This window comes from Lepidochelys olivacea (genome assembly GCF_965140295.1).
Source record: "Lepidochelys olivacea isolate rLepOli2 genome assembly, chromosome: 14".
NCBI classification, from domain to species: Eukaryota; Metazoa; Chordata; order Testudines; family Cheloniidae; genus Lepidochelys; species Lepidochelys olivacea.
The window spans coordinates 42,576,572-42,597,395 of NC_140424.1; the positions used below are offsets into that span (position 1 = coordinate 42,576,572).

At 49.7% G+C, this 20,824-nt stretch overlaps 1 protein-coding gene across 1 annotated transcript; it reads left to right on the top strand.

Annotated features, from left to right (window-relative positions):
* Window positions 1–292: 292 nt before the first annotated feature.
* Window positions 293–11,886, top strand: LOC311531030 (uncharacterized protein; the record flags this gene model as incomplete). Its single annotated transcript, XM_084648088.1, has 6 exons — window positions 293–358; window positions 1,609–1,834; window positions 5,089–5,177; window positions 5,857–5,983; window positions 9,306–9,404; window positions 9,766–11,886. The coding sequence occupies 6 exons, from the start codon at window positions 293–295 to the stop codon at window positions 11,502–11,504; spliced, it is 2,346 nt and encodes a 781-aa protein (XP_084504214.1). The 3' UTR covers window positions 11,505–11,886.
* Between the last annotated feature and the right edge of the window lie 8,938 nt (window positions 11,887–20,824).

Sequence of the window (20,824 nt, forward strand, 5' to 3'; positions counted from 1 at the left end):
CTGGCTCAGCTAGTGTGACCATCTCTGTTTTGTCTCCCGGCCAGCAGCACAGCAGGGTTGAGGCTGGCTGCTGGCATGTCTCTGCGGAACCCTGGCTGTGGGAGGCTGGGGGAGGGAGGGAGGCGGCTCTGCGTGCTGCCCCCACCCCCAGCACCGTCCCCGCAGCTCATTGGCCAATGGGAGCTGTGTGGGGTGGTGCTTGCGGGCAAGGGCAGTGGACAGAGACACGCTGTCCCCCTCCTCCCAGGGGTGCGCAGAGACGTGCCAGCAGCCGGACGCTTCTGGGAGCAACATGGGGCCACGGCATGCAGGCAGCCTGCCTCAACCCTGCTGTGCCGCCGGCTGGAAGCCGCCTGCGGTAAGCACCTCCTGGCCAGAGCCTGCACCTCGCACCCCTTCCTCCACCCTAACCCCCCTCCCCCAGCTCAGAATCCTCTCCTGCACCCCAAACTCCCTCCCAGATCCCGCATCCCTCCCCTGCTCCTACACCCCTAGCCCCAGTGAGAATCCCCTCCTGCACCCCAAACTCCCTCCCAGATCCCGCATCCCTCCCCTGCTCCTACACCCCAAACTCCCTCCCAGATCCCGCATCCCTCCCCTGCTCCTCCACCCCTACCCCAGGTCAGAATCCCCTCCTGCACCCCAAACTCCCTCCCAGATCCCGCATCCCTCCCCTGCTCCTACACCCCTAGCCCAGGTGGGAATCCCCCCCTGCACCCCAAACTCCCTCCCAGATCCCGCATCCCTCCCCTGCTCCTGCACCCCAAACTCCCTCCCAGATCCCGCATCCCTCCCCTGCTCCTGCACCCCAAACTCCCTCCCAGATCCCGCATCCCTCCCCTGCTCCTGCACCCCAAACTCCCTCCCAGATCCCGCATCCCTCCCCTGCTCCTGCACCCCAAACTCCCTCCCAGATCCCGCATCCCTCCCCTGCTCCTCCACCCCAAACTCCCTCCCAGATCCCGCATCCCTCCCCTGCTCCTCCACCCCAAACTCCCTCCCAGATCCCGCATCCCTCCCCTGCTCCTCCACCCCAAACTCCCTCCCAGATCCCGCATCCCTCCCCTGCTCCTGCACCCCAAACTCCCTCCCAGAAGGAGCCTAATGTAACAGCTGTTCTAAGGCAAGAAGTAGGCTATTTTGAATTAAGACTGAAATATAACCCCCGAACTGCTTTATGTTAACTAACGCTCTGCTCAACTTGCCCTTGAATAGCCTTGAGGCCACAATTGTGATCATTTTGTTTTAAATTGGGAAGAAGACTTGCCTGGGGGCCCCTACAAAATCTAATAGCCCCGGGCCCCCAGGCAAGTTAATCCCGGGGGACGCCAGGGGCCAGTCGGACCCGGGCTGGGGGGGTGGTCCTGGGGCAGCAGCCGGGCCAGAGACACGAGAGTTCGCCTGAGAAGCCGCCGCCGCTCCCGGGAGGGGAGGGGCCAGAGGGAATCAGGCTGATCCCGGCACCTGCCCGGACCGAAGCTGGAGAAGGCGGAATCGCCCCCAGGGCAGGCTGGGAGATGTAGTTCCTGTCTCTTCCGCGAGCGGAAGTGACGTCGGACCGGGGAGGACGAGCCGGGCTCGTGCGGGGCCGTTGGTGCTTCTCCCGAGGCGGAGAAGCGTTTGGGCCGCTCGAGCTCTGGGCATGCGCAGAAGCAGGTGGGCGGAAGTCGCGCGTGCGCAGAGGCAGAGCTCACCGGCTGCTGCGGGAGCGGGCTGAGCGGCGGGGTCTGTGCCGGGGCGACCTTCATTAACCCTCCCGCGCCCGGCCCGCGCCCTGCTCCCGCTGGGGCCGCCCCGGGCCCTGCCCGCCCCGCTGCCGAGCTGCCGCCTCCAGGTACCGGAGCGAGCCCCGGGGGCGGGGCGGTGACGCTGCCCCAGTGTCCGCGGGGACCCGGCCTCGGGCGGCGCCGGGACCTGCTCCCGGGGGGGGCCGCGCCCGGGGGGGCTCGGAGCTGCTGTCCCAGCGGGAGCCCAGCGCCCCCCGGCGGGGTCTGGACGGGGCAGCGGGTTAAGGGGCGAGGCTGGGAGACCCCGACCCCGCGGGGCCGGGCTGGGGGGCCGCTCTCTGCCGGCAACAGGGCCCGGGCAGGCCCGGGAGGGGACGGGGGCAGCGAGCGGCCCCCCCCGGCGGCGGCCCGGCCCCAGGCTGCGGCCAGGAGCTCGTTCCTCCGCGGGGCCGCGTCCTGCCGCACCTGGGAGACGCCTCGGGGCTGCCCAGCCCCAGGGGAGCCGCAGCCAGGCCCTGCCCCGCGCCGCCGGGACCGGGGGGGCTCCTGGGGGGGGGTCGGGGGGGGCCTTGAACGGTCCCTGTGCAGCCTCAGGAAACCCCCGGGGGAGAAGGGGGGGCGGGAGGTGAGTGAATTGGATCCTTTCCCCGCTGGTGCCGCTCACACCCTGATACAAATTCTCTCCAGTTCTTCCCCTTTTCTCAAATGTCAATTTAACATCTCCGGTGTGGGGGATTTTCCCACCCATTTTATCTGCAGCGATTTGTCCGTGTCTAGGTGAGAAATTGTTCCCTGAGTCGGTCCCCAAAACATGGCTGCCCCTGGAGTGGGGATGGGATGAGACGCCTCTTCTCTGCCAGGGTGGGGGAAGCGAGGAGCAAGTGTCCCCCGTGGAGACTGCCCAGACCCCGGTTTCCCAATCCCACTTCCTGGCCCCAAACTGCCAACACAGTTGCCCCCAGCTATCCATTGACCCTCACCTGCCCATCCCCCACTGCTGCCCCCTTCCCTCACCCAGGAAGCCTTCCCGCTCCTCCTCCTCCTATGCCCTCTTATATCGCCTCCTCAAAGGGCTCCTTGCTGCCCTTGTGAATGGAGGCAGACGGGGAACCATCACTTTCTGTTTATGTATTGCACAGTATATAAAATCCAGTCAAACAGGCCCCCTTTTCCAACTAGTTATTTCATAGCAATATAAAATTCCCTCTGATCTTGGTGTTTTTCTCTCATGTTATCAATTACTTAGTTTGTGACACGTATTCTCTGCATATCTCAAAGATTGTTATGAAATAACCTAAACATTTGCCCCACTTGTTCTCTAGTTGTCTATTTCTAATTGAATATGCCCTGAGATTTTCCCTGTCTCTCTAATTATAAAATACTAAGAAAATCTCAGATTTACACTTTTTCCTCAGATTCTTCAACATGGAAATAAAATGTTTGCAAATGTTCCCCATTTTCTCTCTTCATTTTTCAAATATTGATGTGAAATACACTCAGATTTTACCTCCTATCAACAACTGATATAAAATCCCTCTGCTTTTCCACTTTCCTCTCTCTAATTTGCAAAATGGCAAAACGGGAGGAGGGGAGTCCTAGGCAAAGGGCATGGCAGAGGCTCTGGGGGCTGCTATTAAATTTGTGCCCTGAGTCCTTCTCCTAGATGTGGGGGTGAGGGAGTTGGGAAGGGGGTTAGCACTGCTACACAATGACCTCTTCCACATCACTCTGGACTCATCCTTTCTGAAATCTGGTTTCATTGAGACCATTGTTAATCCAGAGTCACTGTATGGAAAGACAAGGAGTGACTCCAGATGAACAGTGGGGCAAATGAGATTAGCAATTCTCCCTGTGAGGAGGTGCTCTCATTAGCTGCTCTCCTCAGAGAGCTGAAGGAGGGAAGGCTGCTCAAAGGCTCTGTTCCTCTTGCCTAAGGATATTGGGGTTCAGCTTCCTGGGTCAGATGCTGCAGCCTCCATGGTGATCCGGGAGACCAGCTTGCTGCTACCCTTGCGGGGCTTCTGTGCTGGGAAGTGACCTTAATTAAAGCTTTTTCTCTGCCAGGCCCAGGTGCTGACTTTCTCTATCTGGTACTAGCCCCTTGGGGCAGATCTGGGCTCTGTTAATACAAATTCTGAGCCACAAACTTCAGGTAACTGAAAGACCTCAGGGAAAGTGCTGGGGACTGGCAAGAAAGTGACTCTGCACAAACAGCCCCTCCTCATTTCTCCTCCCATTAGCAATTGTCAGGAGAAAATCCAGCGGTGGGATTGCAAAGAACCCAGGAATGGGACTTTCCCAGACAGAGAGGCAGGCAGACAGGACAGGGGAAGGAGAGACTGAAAGGGGCAGTGGTAGAAATGAGTGGGAAGAGAGATTTCCAGCTCTAGTTCACCCAGACACATGTGAGAAAACCTGGATTTGTGCAGGAAATGGCCCACCTTGATTATCATGCACATTGTAGGGAGAGTGGTCACTTTGGATGAGCTATTACCAGCAGGATAGTGAGTTTGTGTGTTTGTGTTTTTTGGAGGGGGGTGAGGGGGTGAGAGAACCTGGATTTGTGCAGGAAATGGCCCAACTTGATTATCATGCACATTGTGTAGAGAGTTGTCACTTTGGATGGGCTATTACCAGCAGGAGAGTGAGTTTGTGTGTGGGGGGGTGGAGGGTGAGAAAACCTGGATTTGTGCTGGAAATGGCCCAACTTGATGATCACTTTAGATAAGCTATTACCAGCAGGACAGTGGGGTGGGAGGAGGTATTGTTTCATGTTCTCTGTGTGTATATAAAGTCTGCTGCAGTTTCCACAGTATGCATCCGATGAAGTGAGCTGTAGCTCACGAAAGCTCATGCTCAAATAAATTGATTAGTCTCTAAGGTGCCACAAGTACTCCTTTTCTTTTTGCGAATACAGACTAACACGGCTGTTACTCTGAAACCAGACACATGTTTTGCAGCATCCCTGGGCAGTATCACTTTCCAGTGAACAAGAAAAGGATCAGACAGAGGAAAAGTCAGTTTCTGACTCCATATTCCCCCTGCTCGTTGTGGCTGCCATGGGGTCCATGTCCAAGGGAATCCCCCAGAGTGACTCCTTTCGTTTTGTTCTTTTCTAGCATTGTGTTGAGAGACTTTGTTACGGGGTGGGGGGAGGGAGAAGGGAGGTTAAAAATGTCTCTGTGGGCTTAGCCTGGCAGGAGGGGCCAGGTCTACACTGAAATAAAGAGATCAAGCATTTTTCCAGCATGGCAGAATCTAGGATATCTGTCTGCAGGGAAAGGGCCCTGGGGGAATTCTGATGTGAAATTAACAAAAGCCTGTTCTGAAACCCCCACAATTACGCTTCTCACCCTCCCAGGCTGCAGAACGACGTCCATGTTTCACTCCAGCTCCTCCCATCCTCCCATGGGACCGGGAAGAGAAATGGCTGCAGTGGAGCCAGCTCAGGTAGGGATTATTGGGGAGTTTTGGGTGTGTTCCTTCTGGAGGGAGGGGGACAGCAAATACACCAGAGACAGGAAGGTTTGCGCAGTCTGGTTTGGAGGTTGGTGCAGGACAGGAAATCCACAAGGTGGAGAAAGGGAGGAGGACGGGGGGTGGCAAACCTGCTGGGAGTTATTGAATAAGTGGCCTAGATTCTGGGAACAGACCCATGAGGTTGGGAGGTGGAAATGCTCTCATTTGTTGATCAGAAAATAACCCACCTACATGCGGCTAGGAAAACTAACCAGACTCAAAGTGCGGGAGCCTGACCCGACTAACCAGCGGGTGCCGTGAGATATGAAGGGGGCACCCACCAGTCAGGCTTAGGGGAGATTCCCCTCCCTTCATATCCAGCTCCTCGCATTGAGGAGCATGTTGGACTTCCTACCAGGGAGCTGTCCCTGGACCCTGCTAGGGGCTCCATCTCCTGTATCAGTCTGTGGCTAGTAGGTGTGTGATGGATCTGGTGGGAGAGAAGAGAGGCTCTCTCTTCGTCCTCTCACCCTGGTGGTTCCTGGATGCTCTGAGCGAGGTGCGGGTGGGACTCTGACCGTGATCCACCCAGAGCTTCCATTTGATTGGCTCCTCTCCCACACAAAGAGAGGGGCAGCAGCTACTGAGTGTTGGACTTTTGCTCTCTCAGGGGCCGGTGACCTTCGCGGAGGTGGCTGTGTATTTCACCAGGGAAGAGTGGGCTCTGCTGCACCCTGCTCAGAGAGCTCTCTACAGAGATGTCATGCAGGAGAACTATAAGAATGTGACCTCGCTGGGTAAGGATTCCCGTCCCCTCAGTTCTTGGAAGGGGAAATGAAGAGGTACGGTTCACGCCACCCCCTAATGGCATCTCTGCTCTGTCCTGTTTCAGCATCACCCCAATATGCCAGTAACACACACACACACACGACCAGAGACCTTCCCCTGCTGAAGAACACTTTGGGAACAGAGCACAGGAGCAGTATCGCACAGTGTCAGATATCTCTTTTTGCTCAAGTAAAACTGGGGCTTAGGTCCCGCATAACCAACAGAAGCTTCCTACCCCCGGCCTTCTCGGAAACCCTGAGCCACCTCCACCCGAACCAGAATGTGCTTGGGGTGTAACAAGCAGGCTGCTGGAGTCAGAACTGCTGGTCCAGGGCTACTTATTGCACAGACACTCAGTGCGTCCTTGAATGCTGGCTGGGGGTATCCAGACAGGGGAGCTCCAACAGCAGAACATTGAATCTCACCCAGGATTACAGATGACACAAGTCCTCACTGGTCTGGATTGCACTGCAGCATGTGAAAATGGCTTATGTTGGTAGTGAAACTTCCTGACACATGAAGAGTCTTGCTTCTCCATCCGCACGTGTAATAGCCACAACCCCTCTTCTCTGCAGGCTCTTTGGATTTTTGATTACCTCATTGTCACATGACCCCGATTCTTATTTTTCACATTCTGCTTTTCTAGACTAATTACCATCTGTTGCTCCTGAATTATAGCTTCTAATTTCCCAGTGTTCTCCACACCCAGGGATTTTCCTACTCCCTCCCGTTACACTGGGCTCACTAGATTCCCTAGTACATAAGAGTGGCCACGCTGGGTCAAACCAAAGGTCCATGTAGCCCAGTGTCCTGTCTTTCGAGAGTGGCCATGATTTTATCAACCTCTCTCATATCCCCCTTTCGTCTCTTTTCTAAGCTGAAAAGTCCCCGTCTTTTTCATCTCTCCTCATACGGAAGCTCTTCCATACCCCTAATCATATTTTTGCCTTTTTCTGAACCTCTTCCAATTCCAGTCTATCTTTTTTGAGATGTGGCAACCACATTTGCATGCAGTATTCAAGATGTGGGCGTACTATGGACTTATAGAGAAGCAATATGATATTTTCTGTCTTCTTATCTATCCCTGTCTTAGTGATTCCCAACGTTCTGTTTGCTTTTTGACTGCCTGTGCATCTTGAGTGAACGTTTTCAGAGAACTCTCCACAAGGACTCCAAGATCCCGCTCTTGAGTGGAAACAGCTAATTTAGACCCTATTATTTTCTATGTATCGTTGGGATTATGTTTTCCAATGGGCTGCAATACGTGCTATCCTGACATCTAGTACTGGTGAGCTCCTGCATTCAGTAATATCCCTGCCCTTCCTGTTTCCTTTCTCCACTGAACCCCATCAGCCCATGCTTACTGTTCCCGGCTTCCCCAGGACTGACTCATTGTCTCTGGACTTCTCTGTCAGCAAGAAGCAATGCCAGGGAGACTTGCCCTCTGTCTGGAGTCTTTGATTTCTGGGACAAGGATTTACTTTCTCTGTGTTTTTAGGAGACTCTTTGAAATTGAGTTTCTGTGACATTAACCACAGTACAATCTGGACTGTTGAACAGCTGTTTCCCCTCAGTTCCCCAACCTGCGGTGCCTTTTACACTGCTTTACTGTGAGAACAGTCACTCCTGGGTGGTTAACACACAGTCTCCAGCATGTAACTCGCTCCCAGCTTCACAGTATTGACTGCTGTTAGTCAGTGACTCTCAAATTCCAGTACACCACAGGAGAACCTCAGAAAATTCTCTGGTCCCAGACTTTCCCCCAGAAATGTGCATCTTGCATTGTCCAGCACGCTGCTGAACAATGCAAACTCATACGAAGTCTGTCATTTCATCAGTGGAAAATGACATGCACCAGCCTTGTTATTCCAAATGGAGTTTCCAACACACTTTAATCCAAACACACTGGTTACATAAAACAATAAAACGAAATTGTTCACTACCGAAAAAAAGATTTTAAGTGACTAGAGGTAATGAGGCATAAAAGTCAGAATTGTTTACAAAAGAAATGCAAGATAAAACACAAACTAACATCTAACTTAACAAGCTAAAACGGATTCAAAGCAAATGTTTCTCGCACCATATGCCAAGACAGGCTGGTGGCTGTCCTTTCAGCCAGGACTCCCCTAACCCGCCTCTGCCGCCCAAGTTCAGTTCTTCAGGAGTTGTCATGAACAGAGGGAAGGGGGGGGGGAGAGAGAGAGTCTCAAGCATTTTCCTCACCTCTTTTTATAGTTCAGTCCTTTGTACTAAAAACAACTTCAGTTCTCAGCTGAGTGATGGTGACCGGCTGATGTAGGGTATATTTGTATTTCCAGACTTGTGTAGTGTTTCTGGGTGACACCCCCCAGATACATTGGCGTCAGCACTGCCTAGCCTGTTCGATGGCCCATCCAGGGTCATCAGCTGTACAATGAGCCCATGGAAAGGACCAAGGGGATACACCTATTGAGTCAGCAACTCATGCAGGGGTGCGCCTGTGTACTAAGAACTCCAAGGCTTTTCCATGCCATGTGCTGTGAAACTTGTGTTTGGGGCACAGGAAGTATAAGCCACATGGCAAAAGGCATATAAAGGGTAGCTGCATCATCTCCATTTTGTCTTCAATCCCTCTTCCCACCTCTGGAGCAACTTCTCTACAAACTGAAGCCTTGAACAAAGAACTGAATGACCCATCCAAGCTGTGGATGTGTTCCAGATGGACTTTCAAGCCACTAACTCACCAGTACTGCTAAGAACCTGATATACAGATTTCAGAATGTACCTGACTGCTTTCCCATTTCATTTCTTTCTGTCTTTCTTTTGTTTAAATCTTTAGTTTAGATGCTAAAGGATTGGCTGGCAGCATGGTATTTTGGGTAAGATCCAAACCTATCGTGACCTGGTACTGGTGCTAACCCTTTGGGATCAGAAGAACATTTTGTTTGTGAGCAGAGTTTTTAAATAACCTCTCACTGTAGTGGACCTAGGTGCTGACTGGGAGTCAGAGAACTGGAATGCAATAAAGGGGGCTGTGTGATTTCTTTTTTCAGCTTCTCGGTATCCAGTGTGGGTGAGGAGAAGCAGTTTGTGACTGGTCGGTGAGTTTAACTTCAGTGTTAACCATCCGTTTGGGGAGCATATGGTATCCCTTTTTCAGCCTGCCCTGACCTTTGCATTTTCAGTGAGGGACTGCCCCAGGCACACCGGGTCACACTAAGCACTGAAGTTAAATTAATAGAATGTTTGGTTTTTTTATGATAAAGTCTTATGACATCAACTGAAGTCCTTTGTTTTCTTTCATCTGAGCAGGGTTTCCAGTTTCCAAACCTGATGTGATCTCCCAGCTGGAACAAGGGGAAGAGCCATGGGTCCCAGAAGGAAGAGAGATCCTGAGAGCTCCCTGCACAGGTGAGGAAACATTAAATCAGCTCAGAATCTATAAGTGCCTGAAGGAACCATCTGGGATGCCCTACAAAGTCTTGGGAGGTCTCTCAATTCATTATTGTCTTTAGCAGGGGTCGTATCCTCAGGATAAATATAGCTCATGGCTTCCTATAGATCCTAGCAGACACAAGGCAGAAGTTTCCTCCCTTCCCCCTGTGAATTTGGATGGGATGTGAGGGCTGAATTGATCCCCCTCCTCTCTCCTATTTGGTGGAAGAGTTTGGGGGAGTTCAGGACCTGATTTTTATTTGATCCCTCTCCAGCACTTGTTTTCTTTTGGTGTTCCCCTTTCCATCTCTGTTTGCAGTTTCTGTCTCTATCACAGCAGGTGATGCAATGCTCTGTGAGAAGGAGGAGCAGAATTCTCAGCAGGAAAATGTTGAGCAAGTGGATAAACACAGAGAATTATCGCAAAGATGGAAAACGAATGTGTCCAGGAGTCATGAGCAGGGAAAATCCTTTGCGATTCAACACATACCAGAAAGAGAGCAGGGAAACCAGCCATTGGAGAAAATGGGTAAATTTATTTCCTGTCGAGGAACTCAGCAGGGCCTCAAGAAAACCACATCCCAGCAGGAAATCCTCAGCAGAAAGAGGAAAAATACATGCAGTGAGTGTGGAAAAAGCTTCACCAACAGATCATCCCTTTCTAATCATCAGAGAATCCACACAGGGGAGAGGCCCTACGAATGCTGCGAGTGTGGAAAAAGCTTCATTCAAAGATCAGGCCTTTTTCAGCATCATAGAGTCCACACAGGGGAGAGGCCGTATGAATGCTGTGAGTGTGGGAAAAGCTTCACTTGCAGCTCAGCCCTTTGTAATCATCAGAGAATCCACACAGGGGAGAGGCCTTATGAATGCCATGTGTGTGGAAAATGCTTTAACAGGAGCTCAGACCTTTCTATACATCAGAGAATCCACACAGGGGAGAGGCCCTACGAATGCAGTGAGTGTGGGAAAAGCTTCAGTAAAAGATCAGCCCTTTTTCAGCATCAGAGAATCCACACAGGGGTGAAGCCCTATGAATGCAGTGAGTGTGGGAAAAGCTTCATTCAAAGATCAGGACTTTTTCAGCATCATAGAATCCACACAGGGGAGAGGCCCTATGAATGCTGTGAGTGTGGGAAAAGCTTCCTTTGGAACTCAGCCCTTTCTAATCATCAGAGAATCCACACAGGGGAGAGGCCCTATGAATGCCATGTGTGTGGAAAATGCTTTAACAGGAGCTCAGACCTTTCTATACATCATAGAATCCACACAGGGGAGAGGCCCTATGAATGCTGTGAGTGTGGGAAAACCTTCCTTTGGAACTCAGCCCTTTCTAATCATCAGAGAATCCACACAGGGGAGAGGCCCTATGAATGCAGTGAGTGTGGGAAAAGCTTCATTCAAAGATCACACCTTTTTCACCATCAGAGAATCCACACAGGGGAGAGGCCCTATGAATGCAGTGAGTGTGGGAAAAGCTTCACTGAAAGATCAGCCCTTTTTGAGCACCAGAGAATCCACACAGGGGAGAGGCCCTACAAATGCAGTGAGTGTGGGAAAAGCTTCAGTCAAAGATTAGGCCTTTTTCAGCATCAAAGAATCCACACAGGGGAGAGGCCCTATGAATGCAGTGAGTGTGGGAAAACCTTCATTAGGAGCTCAGCCCTTTCTAATCATCAGAGAATCCACACAGGGGAGAGGCCCTACGAATGCAGTGAATGTGGGAAAAGCTTCATTCGAACAACAGACCTTTTTCACCATCAGAGAATCCACACTGGGGAGAGGCCCTATGAATGCAGTGAGTGTGGGAAAAGCTTCATTAGGAGCTCAGCCCTTTCTAATCATCAGAGAATCCACACAGGGGAGAGGCCCTATGAATGCAGTGAATGTGGGAAAAGCTTCATTCGAACAGCAGACCTTTTTCAGCATCAGAGAATCCACACTGGGGAGAGGCCCTACAAATGCAGTGAGTGTAGGAAAACCTTCACTAGGAGCTCATCCCTTTATAAACATCAGAGAATCCACACAGGGGAAAATCCCTGTCATAAATATAAAGGGAAGGGTAAACACCTTTAAAATCCCTCCTGGTCAGAGGAAAAACCCTTTCACCTGTAAAGGGTTAAGAAGCTAGGATAACCTCGCTGGCACCTGACCAAAATGACCAATGAGGAGACAAGATACTTTCAAAGCTGCAGGGGGGAGAAACAAAGGCTCTCTCTGTCTGTGTGATGCTTTTGCCGGGAACAGAAAAGGAATGGAGTCTTTGAACTTAGTAAGTAAGCTAACTAGATATGCGTTAGATTCTGTTTTGTTGAAATGGCTGATAAAATAAGCTGTGCTGAATGGAATGTAGATTCCTGTTTTTGTGTCTTTTTGTAACTTAAGGTTTTGCCTAGAGGGATTCTCTATGTTTTGAATCTGATTACCCTGTAAGGTATTTACCATCCTTATTTTACAGAGGTGATTCTTTTACTTTTTTCCTTCAATTAAAATTCTTCTTTTAAGAACCTGGTTGCTTTTTCATTGTTCTTAAGATCCAAGGGTTTGGGTCTGTGTTCACCTATGCAAATTGGTGAGGATTTTTATCAAGCCTTCCCCAGGGAAGGGGGGGTAGGGTTTGGGGAGGATTTTGGGGGGAAAGATGTTTCCAAGCAGGCTCTTTCCCTGTATATATTTGTTAGACGCTTGGTGGTGGCAGCAATAAAGTCCAAGGGCAAAAGGTAAACTAGTTTGTACCTTGGGGAAGTTTTAACCTAAGCTGGTAAAAATAAGTTTTGGGTGTTTTCATGCAGGTCCCCACATCTGTACCCTAGAGTTCAGAGTGGGGAAGGAACCTTCACAGGCACTAGGAATGCCGTGAGTGTGGGAAAAGCTTGACTCAAAGATCAGAACTTTCTAATCATCAGAGAATCCACACAGGGGAAAGGCCCTACGAATGCAGTGAGTGTGGGAATACCTTCTCTTGGCACTCAGCCCATGTTAGCCATCAGAGAATCTGCAAGGGAGATCAACACCATAAAAACCTGTAGGGCTATCAATACTTTACTTTTCCTGATTCCTACACAGTAACTTTGAATGCTGTTTGAACTGTTTGCAGCACCGTTATCCATTAGCTTGTCCAGATGAGTGCCCCATTTTTGCCTTTTGCAGTTCGCCCTCTTGAGGTGGACCTATTTGTCCTTTTTATTGTCCCATGAGTAATTTGAGTGTGTGCTTCCTATCAGGAACCAGGGAGCATCACATTTATACCATTCCTCCTATTGCAAAGTTATTGTTAGTCACCAATGATACAGATTGTATCATTGCCAGTTGTTCTCATGTTGCTCTGGGTTTTGCTGAAGAGCAGTTATATTGGCAACTTTTCAAATGATATGTAAATGAAGAGAAGCAGGGGCTTGAAAAAAAAAAGTGTAATTTCAGCCTCTGTGACACTGGAAGGAGACGGGGTGACACTGAGATTTCCTCCTTCCCCATCACTGCAGAACTGTTAGCTTTTGTCTGAGCCATGTAGAGTTTATCTCTGTAACATTCTATCCATCTACCTGGCAAAGTGTCATGTGACGAAGCATTCTCCGTTGTGTGTGCTTGGAGATCATGCTTTGACTTCTTTAATCCTATATCAGAGTCGCTATGATTGGAGATGAAAGTGTCAAAGACCTGGGAGGGAAATTCAAATAGATCCCAAATACAGTGTAATCATTTGGAGTTTAAATCCAAGGTTCCATCTATTGGCAAATCCACTTCTGGCAAAGTGGCTGTGTCTCCCCTCCCTCCCTCCCTCCCCCCATTATTTAGATCCTAGTATACTGAAAATGTTAAAAATAACATAACTGACTCTTGGGACAGCGCTGAGTGAAGTATGTTTGAATGGATCAGAGTAGAATGTGATGGGAGAATCTCTTGTCCTGATTCTGAATAATCAGATGTCAGCTCTCTGGAATTTCACTTGACACTTTCACTGTCATGTATTCTCTCTCTGTGATGTGGGTTTCTGTCTGTCCTGAGGGCTGTTTGCTCACCCAATTGGATATTAGTTCAGTTTGATATGATGGAGCTCAGATCTATTGGAGAATTTCAGACAAATGACCATTTGCTAAAGTGGTCATTCCTCACTTCGGCTTTGCTTTTTCCCCATCCCTCCATGATGACATGGAGAAAGTTCAAGTGCAGTTCTGTCAACATGAGAGAACTCTCCAATTTACTGGACATGCTAACAGAAACAGCAGTGATTTTAAAATCTCCACTCGGAAATAGCGAACAACAGCAGAACCTCATCTAACTGAAGGAAGTACATATGATCACAGTGTAGTTCAATTGTTGAAGTCAATATTGTCTCAGATGATCTGGGGAGAGAATTCCACCATAAGTGATTTTGAACGAGGCAAAATGCCCATGTATTTGGTTCCCAAATCATGTGTAACCCAGGCCCTACAAAAGATCTCTCCTAGTTAGTCCTATGTGATGAGGAATCCTGCCCTTCGTGACACAGATGGTGAGGAAATAGAAGTGGGTTTTTTGTTGAATTTATCCTTTGTATGTGCTAAAATGTGTATAAAATCAGTGTTGGCAATCTAATAGCAGCAGAAAAATAGCTATTTTTGAATAGAATCTCCATGTCTGGTAACTAACGGAGATTCTGATCCAGCCCTGTATCCGGTCCCTTGCCTGAAACTGTGCCACCAAATTTAAGAAAAGCTGGGCATGTTTTGGGGAGCCATTCCTCACTAACACTGTTGATATTTTGAGTGGTTTTGTAAAGGATTCTACCTCAGAGAAGTGTAAATTTACCCTAACCAAGGCCAAGGATTTGGAAAGAACTGGTGTGAAAGGAGTACACACTCAGTTCTTGGTTTCTACTCCAGTAAAGGAAGCTATGGTGGCCAGGAAAATTGTTTGTACAAGCCCACTTACTCGTTTAGTGTCACTGATTACCATTCCAAAGGATACCAGGGTTAGATTGAGAACGATCATCCTTCACCATTTTGATCCAATGCTTCATGGGAATCTCTTCTCTGTGGATCCCACCCTGGCTACCTGATTGGGTACCAAGGACTTTGAGGCGGTGGAAATGATGACAAGCAGCGAGGCAATGAATGTGTCGGGCTCCAGTTTCAGACATCAGGATCCACCCGTGTTGAGTCCTGAGTCGGTGGTTTTGTGCCTGACGCTGTGAGCTGATGCTGGCGCAGCTGCCCAGTGTAGCTGCACTCCTGTAGCACTGCGTTTACAGATGCTCTAAGCCAAGGGGAGAGATCTCTGCTCTGGACTGTATTAGTCCAGCCCCACAAGCGGCGGCGACTGTCTTGGTAGGAGAAACTCTCCTCTTGATGTCGCGCTATCTGCACGGCGGGCTGGGGCTCTGTAAGTACGTTGCTCAGTGGTGTGGACTTTTCACACCCCTGAGCAATATAGTTCGACTCATAGACTTTAAGGTCAGCAGGGACCATTATGATCATGTAGTCTGACCTCCTGCACAACGCAGGCCACAGAATCTCACCCACCCATTCCTGTAATAAACCTCTTACCTATTTCTGAGCTGTTGAAGTCCTCAAATCGTGGTTTAAAGACTTCAAGGTACGGAGAATTCTCCAGCAAGTTATACCGATAAATATCTTTAGTGTAGATCAGACAGTTTTCTCTTGTGTTTTATGCATTTGCATCACTTCTCCTCTACCTCCTCCTACTTTGAAAGATTAAAAAGTGAGAAAAGAGGTATTTTTCCTCATGATGCAAACCTTCCCACAAAGGAGACCTCTTCCACCAACACACATGGCAGAAGATCCTGAGATATATGAACTCCCAGAAGTGGTTGGGACCTACATTGGGACAAACCACAACTTGAGCCAAGGTTCAGTTGTTGGCAATGAGTTTTCTTTTAATCCAAACATATGACAAGAATTTGTAATCTTTGAATATGTTATTGTTACCAATGAAAATGAAATGATAGGTGACGTTATTGGTTAAAGAGTAAGAGACTAATTGTGTGATAATCTGAATGATTTTGGAATACTGAAAGCGGTCTTGTTTTTTTTAGTTGTACAGGAAGTGATAGCCAATCTTGAAAAGTTAATTTGATTTAATTTACCCCCTGTAGTGTAAGAAGTTCTGGTAGAAAACCTTGCTCCAAAGGTTGGGGTGGGAGAATGTGTGTGAGAGAGAATGTATAAGAGAATATTGGCCCAGTATAGATTTTAATTTTTTGTATTTCAAATAGAACTTATTTTGCTTAGCCTCAAAGTCAATTTCTATTAAAAGGAAAACTACTCGAGACAAGTTGTGAAACTTTTTGCCCACTTACACTGTAAGGGTCACTGACTTCCCCACTTCTCTAATTTGCAACAGAGAGGCATCACATCTGTCATAGGACGTGTCCAGCAGGTAGGAAAACCCCCATCGTCAACCATCAATACGAAGGAAAAGGCTGAACTCCATTGCCTTTCATATCAAAAAGCCATCTAAAGCTGGTCTACGCTGAAAAGCTATGTTGACATAGCCCCATCTCTCAAGGGTGTGAAAAATCCACTCCACTGACCTGAGCCCCAGTGTAGACATTGTTAGGTTGTCAGAAGAATACTTCCAGTGTTTGAAGTGTCTAGTTGGCAGCCGGTATCAAGTGGAGTGCTCCAAGGGTTGGTCCTGGGGCCGGTTTTGTTCAATATCTTCATAAATGATCTGGAGGATGGTGTGGATTGCACTCTCAGCAAATTTGCGGATGATACTAAACTGGGAGGAGTGGTAGATACACTGGAGGGGAGGGATAGGATACAGAAGGACCTAGACAAATTGGAGGATTGGGCCAAAAGAAATCTGATGAGGTTCAATAAGGATAAGTGCAGGGTCCTGCACTTAGGACGGAAGAACCCAATGCACAGCTACAGACTAGGGACCGAATGGCTAGGTAGCAGTTCTGCAGAAAAGGACCTAGGGGTGACAGTGGACGAGAAGCTGGATATGAGTCAGCAGTGTGCCCTTGTTGCCAAGAAGGCCAATGGCATTTTGGGATGTATAAGTAGGGGCATAGCGAGCAGATCGAGGGACGTGATCGTTCCCCTCTATTCGACATTGGTGAGGCCTCATCTGGAGTACTGTGTCCAGTTTTGGGCCCCACACTACAAGAAGGATGTGGATAAATTGGAGAGAGTCCAGCGAAGGGCAACAAAAATGATTAGGGGTCTGGAACACATGACTTATGAGGAGAGGCTGAGGGAGCTGGGATTGTTTAGCCTGCAGAAGAGAAGAATGAGGGGGGATTTGATAGCTGCTTTCAACTACCTGAAAGGGGGTTCCAAAGAGGATGGCTCTAGCCTGTTCTCAATGGTAGCAGATGACAGAACGAGGAGTAATGGTCTCAAGTTGCAGTGGGGGAGGTTTAGATTGGATATTAGGAAAAACTTTTTCACTAAGAGGGTGGTGAAACACTGGAATGCGTTACCTAGGGAGGTGGTAGAATCTCCTTCCTTAGAGGTTTTTAAGGTCAGGCTTGACAAAGCCCTGGCTGGGATGATTTAACTGGGAATTGGTCCTGCTTCGAGCAGGGGGTTGGACTAAATGACCTTCTGGGGTCCCTTCCAACCCTGATATTCTATGATTCTAAGTGTAGAGATAGCGTTAGACAGATTGATCTCCTGTGGGAAGCAAGTCATGACATCAATTCCAATTTTGACCCATCTCCCTGTATGTGAGAAAGCTACTAGTATGGAGGGCTGAGCCAGCTGTCTGATCGCCTGTGTCATAAATATAAAGGGAAGGGTAAACCCCTTTGAAATCCCTCCTGGCCAGGGGAAAGCTCCTCTCACCTGTAAAGGGTTAAGAAGCTAAAGGTAACCTCGCTGGCACCTGACCAAAATGACCAATGAGGGGACAAGATACTTTCAAAAGCTGGGAGGAGGGAGAGAAACAAAGGGTCTGTGTCTGTCTGTAGTCGTCTTGGCCAGGGACAGAACAGGAATGGAGTCTTAGAACTTTTAGTAAGTAATCTAGCTAGGTATGTGTTAGATTATGATTTCTTTAAATGGCTGAGAAAAGAATTGTGCTGAATAGAATAACTATTTCTGTCTGTGTATCTTTTTTGTAACTTAAGGTTTTGCCTAGAGGGGTTCTCTATGTTTTTGAATCTAATTACCCTGTAAGATATCTACCATCCTGATTTTACAGGGGGGATTTCTTTATTTCTATTTACTTCTATTTTTTATTAAAAGTCTTCTTGTAAAACACTGAATGCTTTTTCATTGTTCTCAGATCCAAGGGTTTGGGTCTGTGGTCACCTATGCAAATTGGTGAGGCTTTTTATCCAACATTTCCCAGGAAAGGGGGGGTGCAAGTGTTGGGAGGATTGTTCAGTGTTCTTAAGATCCAAGGGTCTGGGTCTGTAGTCACCTAGGCAAATTGGTGAGGCTTTTTACCAAACCTTGTCCAGGAAGTGGGGTGCAAGGTTTTGGGAAGTATTTTGGGGGGAAGGACGCGTCCAAACAGCTCTTCCCCAGTAACCAGTATTAGTTTGGTGGTGGTAGCGGCCAGTCCAAGGTGTAATATTTTGTACCTTGGGGAAGTTTTGACCTAAGCTGGTAAAGATAAGCTTAGGAGGTTTTTCATGCAGGTCCCCACATCTGTACCCTAGAGTTCAGAGTGGGGGAGGAACCGTGACAGCCTGGTTCCTCAACTGTAGCTACAGCTCTTAGTACCCATCAATCCAAAGACTGAGAGAAATGAAGAGTTCCAACCATTGTCATTTTAGTATCTTATTAGTCCTTTCTCTATTTTTTGTGCTGGCCTTTCTGTTCTATCAGAGTGGGACGGTATAGCTCAGTGCATGCGTGACAAAAGGTCATTGGTGCCAATTGGCAAAGGAGTCACTGTTATTTACAAGCAACTCCTGTCTCAGACCTGACAAACTCACCACACTGAATACACTGATTTTATGATATTTATCCAGGAAGCACAGCAGTGAGATCTCTACTGAAAGCTTGTAAATCATTGTCAGGGGATCTTCTGCTGTGGGTCGTTCTCCATCTCTCCTGTTGAAGGTGCTCCAGTTTGGTTAAATCATTGGAACTGGGAATTTGCACCCTGATCTCCCAGGTGGGTGCCCTGACCACCAGCCTGCAGCATCACTCTCCCGGATGCAATTAATGTTTAATGATTTATGCAAAGTGGAACAGTGCCAGCAGGGGCAATTGAGACTGCCCCACCCAGGGCACCCAGCTGGGATGTAGGAGACCTGGGTGCCCATCGCTGCTCCTATCAGATAGAGATGGGTTTTGAAGTAGGGTCTCCCACTTGCTGACTCAGTGCTCAAACCACTGAACTCGGGCATAGAACAAGGGTTCCACCTCCGGTGGAGTTAGGTGAGCAGGGCTGACCAGGCTTAGGAGCCCAACTGACGGCAACCAACAGGAGGCACCTAAGTCCCTTTGTGGCAGAAGGCTTGGGCCACCCCTGTCCTTAGCTGTTCTGACTGGCTGGATTCGGCAGCTCTCCATCCAGCACACTGGCTTTTGTGGATCCAGCCCCTCATAAGAAGGGCACCCAGGGCTCCCGCAGAAAAGCCGTAAGGGTGACAGTCTCTGAGTTCTCTTCACCCACTTCTGCACCCCAATTCCTCACTGAGACACTAACAGGCACAAAGTGATGGTCAGTAGCAGCCTTGGTGCCCAGGGATGTGGTCTCAGAGCTGGGATGTCCAAAGCCCAGCACAGGGTGTGACCAGTGTGAAATGAGCTATTTCAGGACACAGAGAAAACACGCCCCTGTAGCAGTCAGCAAATCATGTCGTAGGTTCCAGAAGCCAAACAAGAGGTGGGGGGTGGGGGTGAGAATCGGATATGGGGCCTTTCCCGTCTTGGGAGTGTTGACTCCAGTTCACTCTCAGGGTTGGGGGACTGGCTGGCCCAGAGGGGCAGGGAATGGATATGGGGCCTTTCTATAGAGAGCGTGCCGGCTCTGATCCGACTCCAGGGAAGGGGGCTGGCTGGCTGGCTGAGGGGTTCAGGAGTGGGATAAGGGGCTTTACCCTACTGGGGCACTGGCTCCAATCTAGCACCAGGATTGCAGGCTAGCTGGCTCATGAAGGTGGGGAACAAGAAAAGTAAAAGTTTAGAATATTACTGGTATCCAGTGTGTTAGTTCTTTTACCCTCATGACCTGGGAAGTAATAGGGAAAGGTGGGAGTTTTTAACATAGTTATATTACACATACATTGCTCTCCTGGTGGTTCTTGCCAGAAAATCTCCTCTAATCCAATGGCACTGCAGCGAGGGGGAGACTCACCAGCACAGTGCCTCCTAGGGAATTAGCTCTCCAGTGTACAGAGCACCTCCTACTGGCCAGTGTCTAGCCTGCCGCTGGCACCTGTGTCCCTGCCGGACCCCGGTGCCCTTTACCATGGGGTGCTGCCCCTGCAGTAGCCCCTTATTCTGAGTTTCCCCGCCCAGGGGTACCCCCAACCCTCTAAACCGACTTTGCCTCAGTGGCTGCTGCCAGTCATCATCTCGCCCCCAGTCACTGGGGCAGACTGCAGTGTAATGGCCACTCATCATCGGCAAGGGGTTAGGACCTGCTGCCTTTGCCTATGCCTGGGCTGCCCCTCTGCAGCCCCAGTACCTTTTCATAGGCCTTCACCAAGGCCTGCAGCCTGGGGGTTTAAAAGGCTGGAGCTCCCCAGCTCCCCTTGCCCTTCCCCAGCACTGCTCCACTTCAGGTACCCTACTCCCCTTCCCACTCACTCCAGGGCTAGAGTGAGACTTCTCCAGCTTCTGGCTCACAGGCCCCTTATCAGGGCCAACTGGGCCCTAATTGAGCTGGCCACAGCTGTGTACCATCCGGAAACATGCCTAAGGGAAAGGTTATTTTCATGTTTTGTCAGCAGAGGAGTTAAGACCCTCATATCTGTAGCTCATACCCAACCCATCTCACTTCTTTCTCTTAGCATAATAGCTAATAACTGGTGCTCAGAACGCCACAGGGCCAGCAGCCGGGGCCCCTCGCAGCTCTGGGGAACTGCTCGGGGTAAGAAGTCGCTGCCCGCCCGCAGCCAGAGCTCCCACCTTGCTTCTAAAAAGGCCGCCTGATGAGGCTGATGCCTACAGCTCGCAGTCTCACAAACCCACGGTGCAGCAGCGACAGGCCCAACTTTGCTGAAAAAGGGGGCATTTCCCGCAGCCTCCTCACATGTCCACCCGACCGGATCGCTTTCTGGAACAGCGGGGCAGGCCCACAGGCGGCGGACGGGGCCTGCCTTGCCCCGCGGACGGCTTTTGAGGCGGCCTCCCGTGGCCTTCTCCCAAAGGATGGACAGAAACCCCGGTGGCCAGAAGGACACAGCAGATGGGCGTCCGGAGAGGGGCTCAGCAGGGACCGGTGGCGGAGAGGTTTCTCCCCACGATCTTAAGGACGGCGAG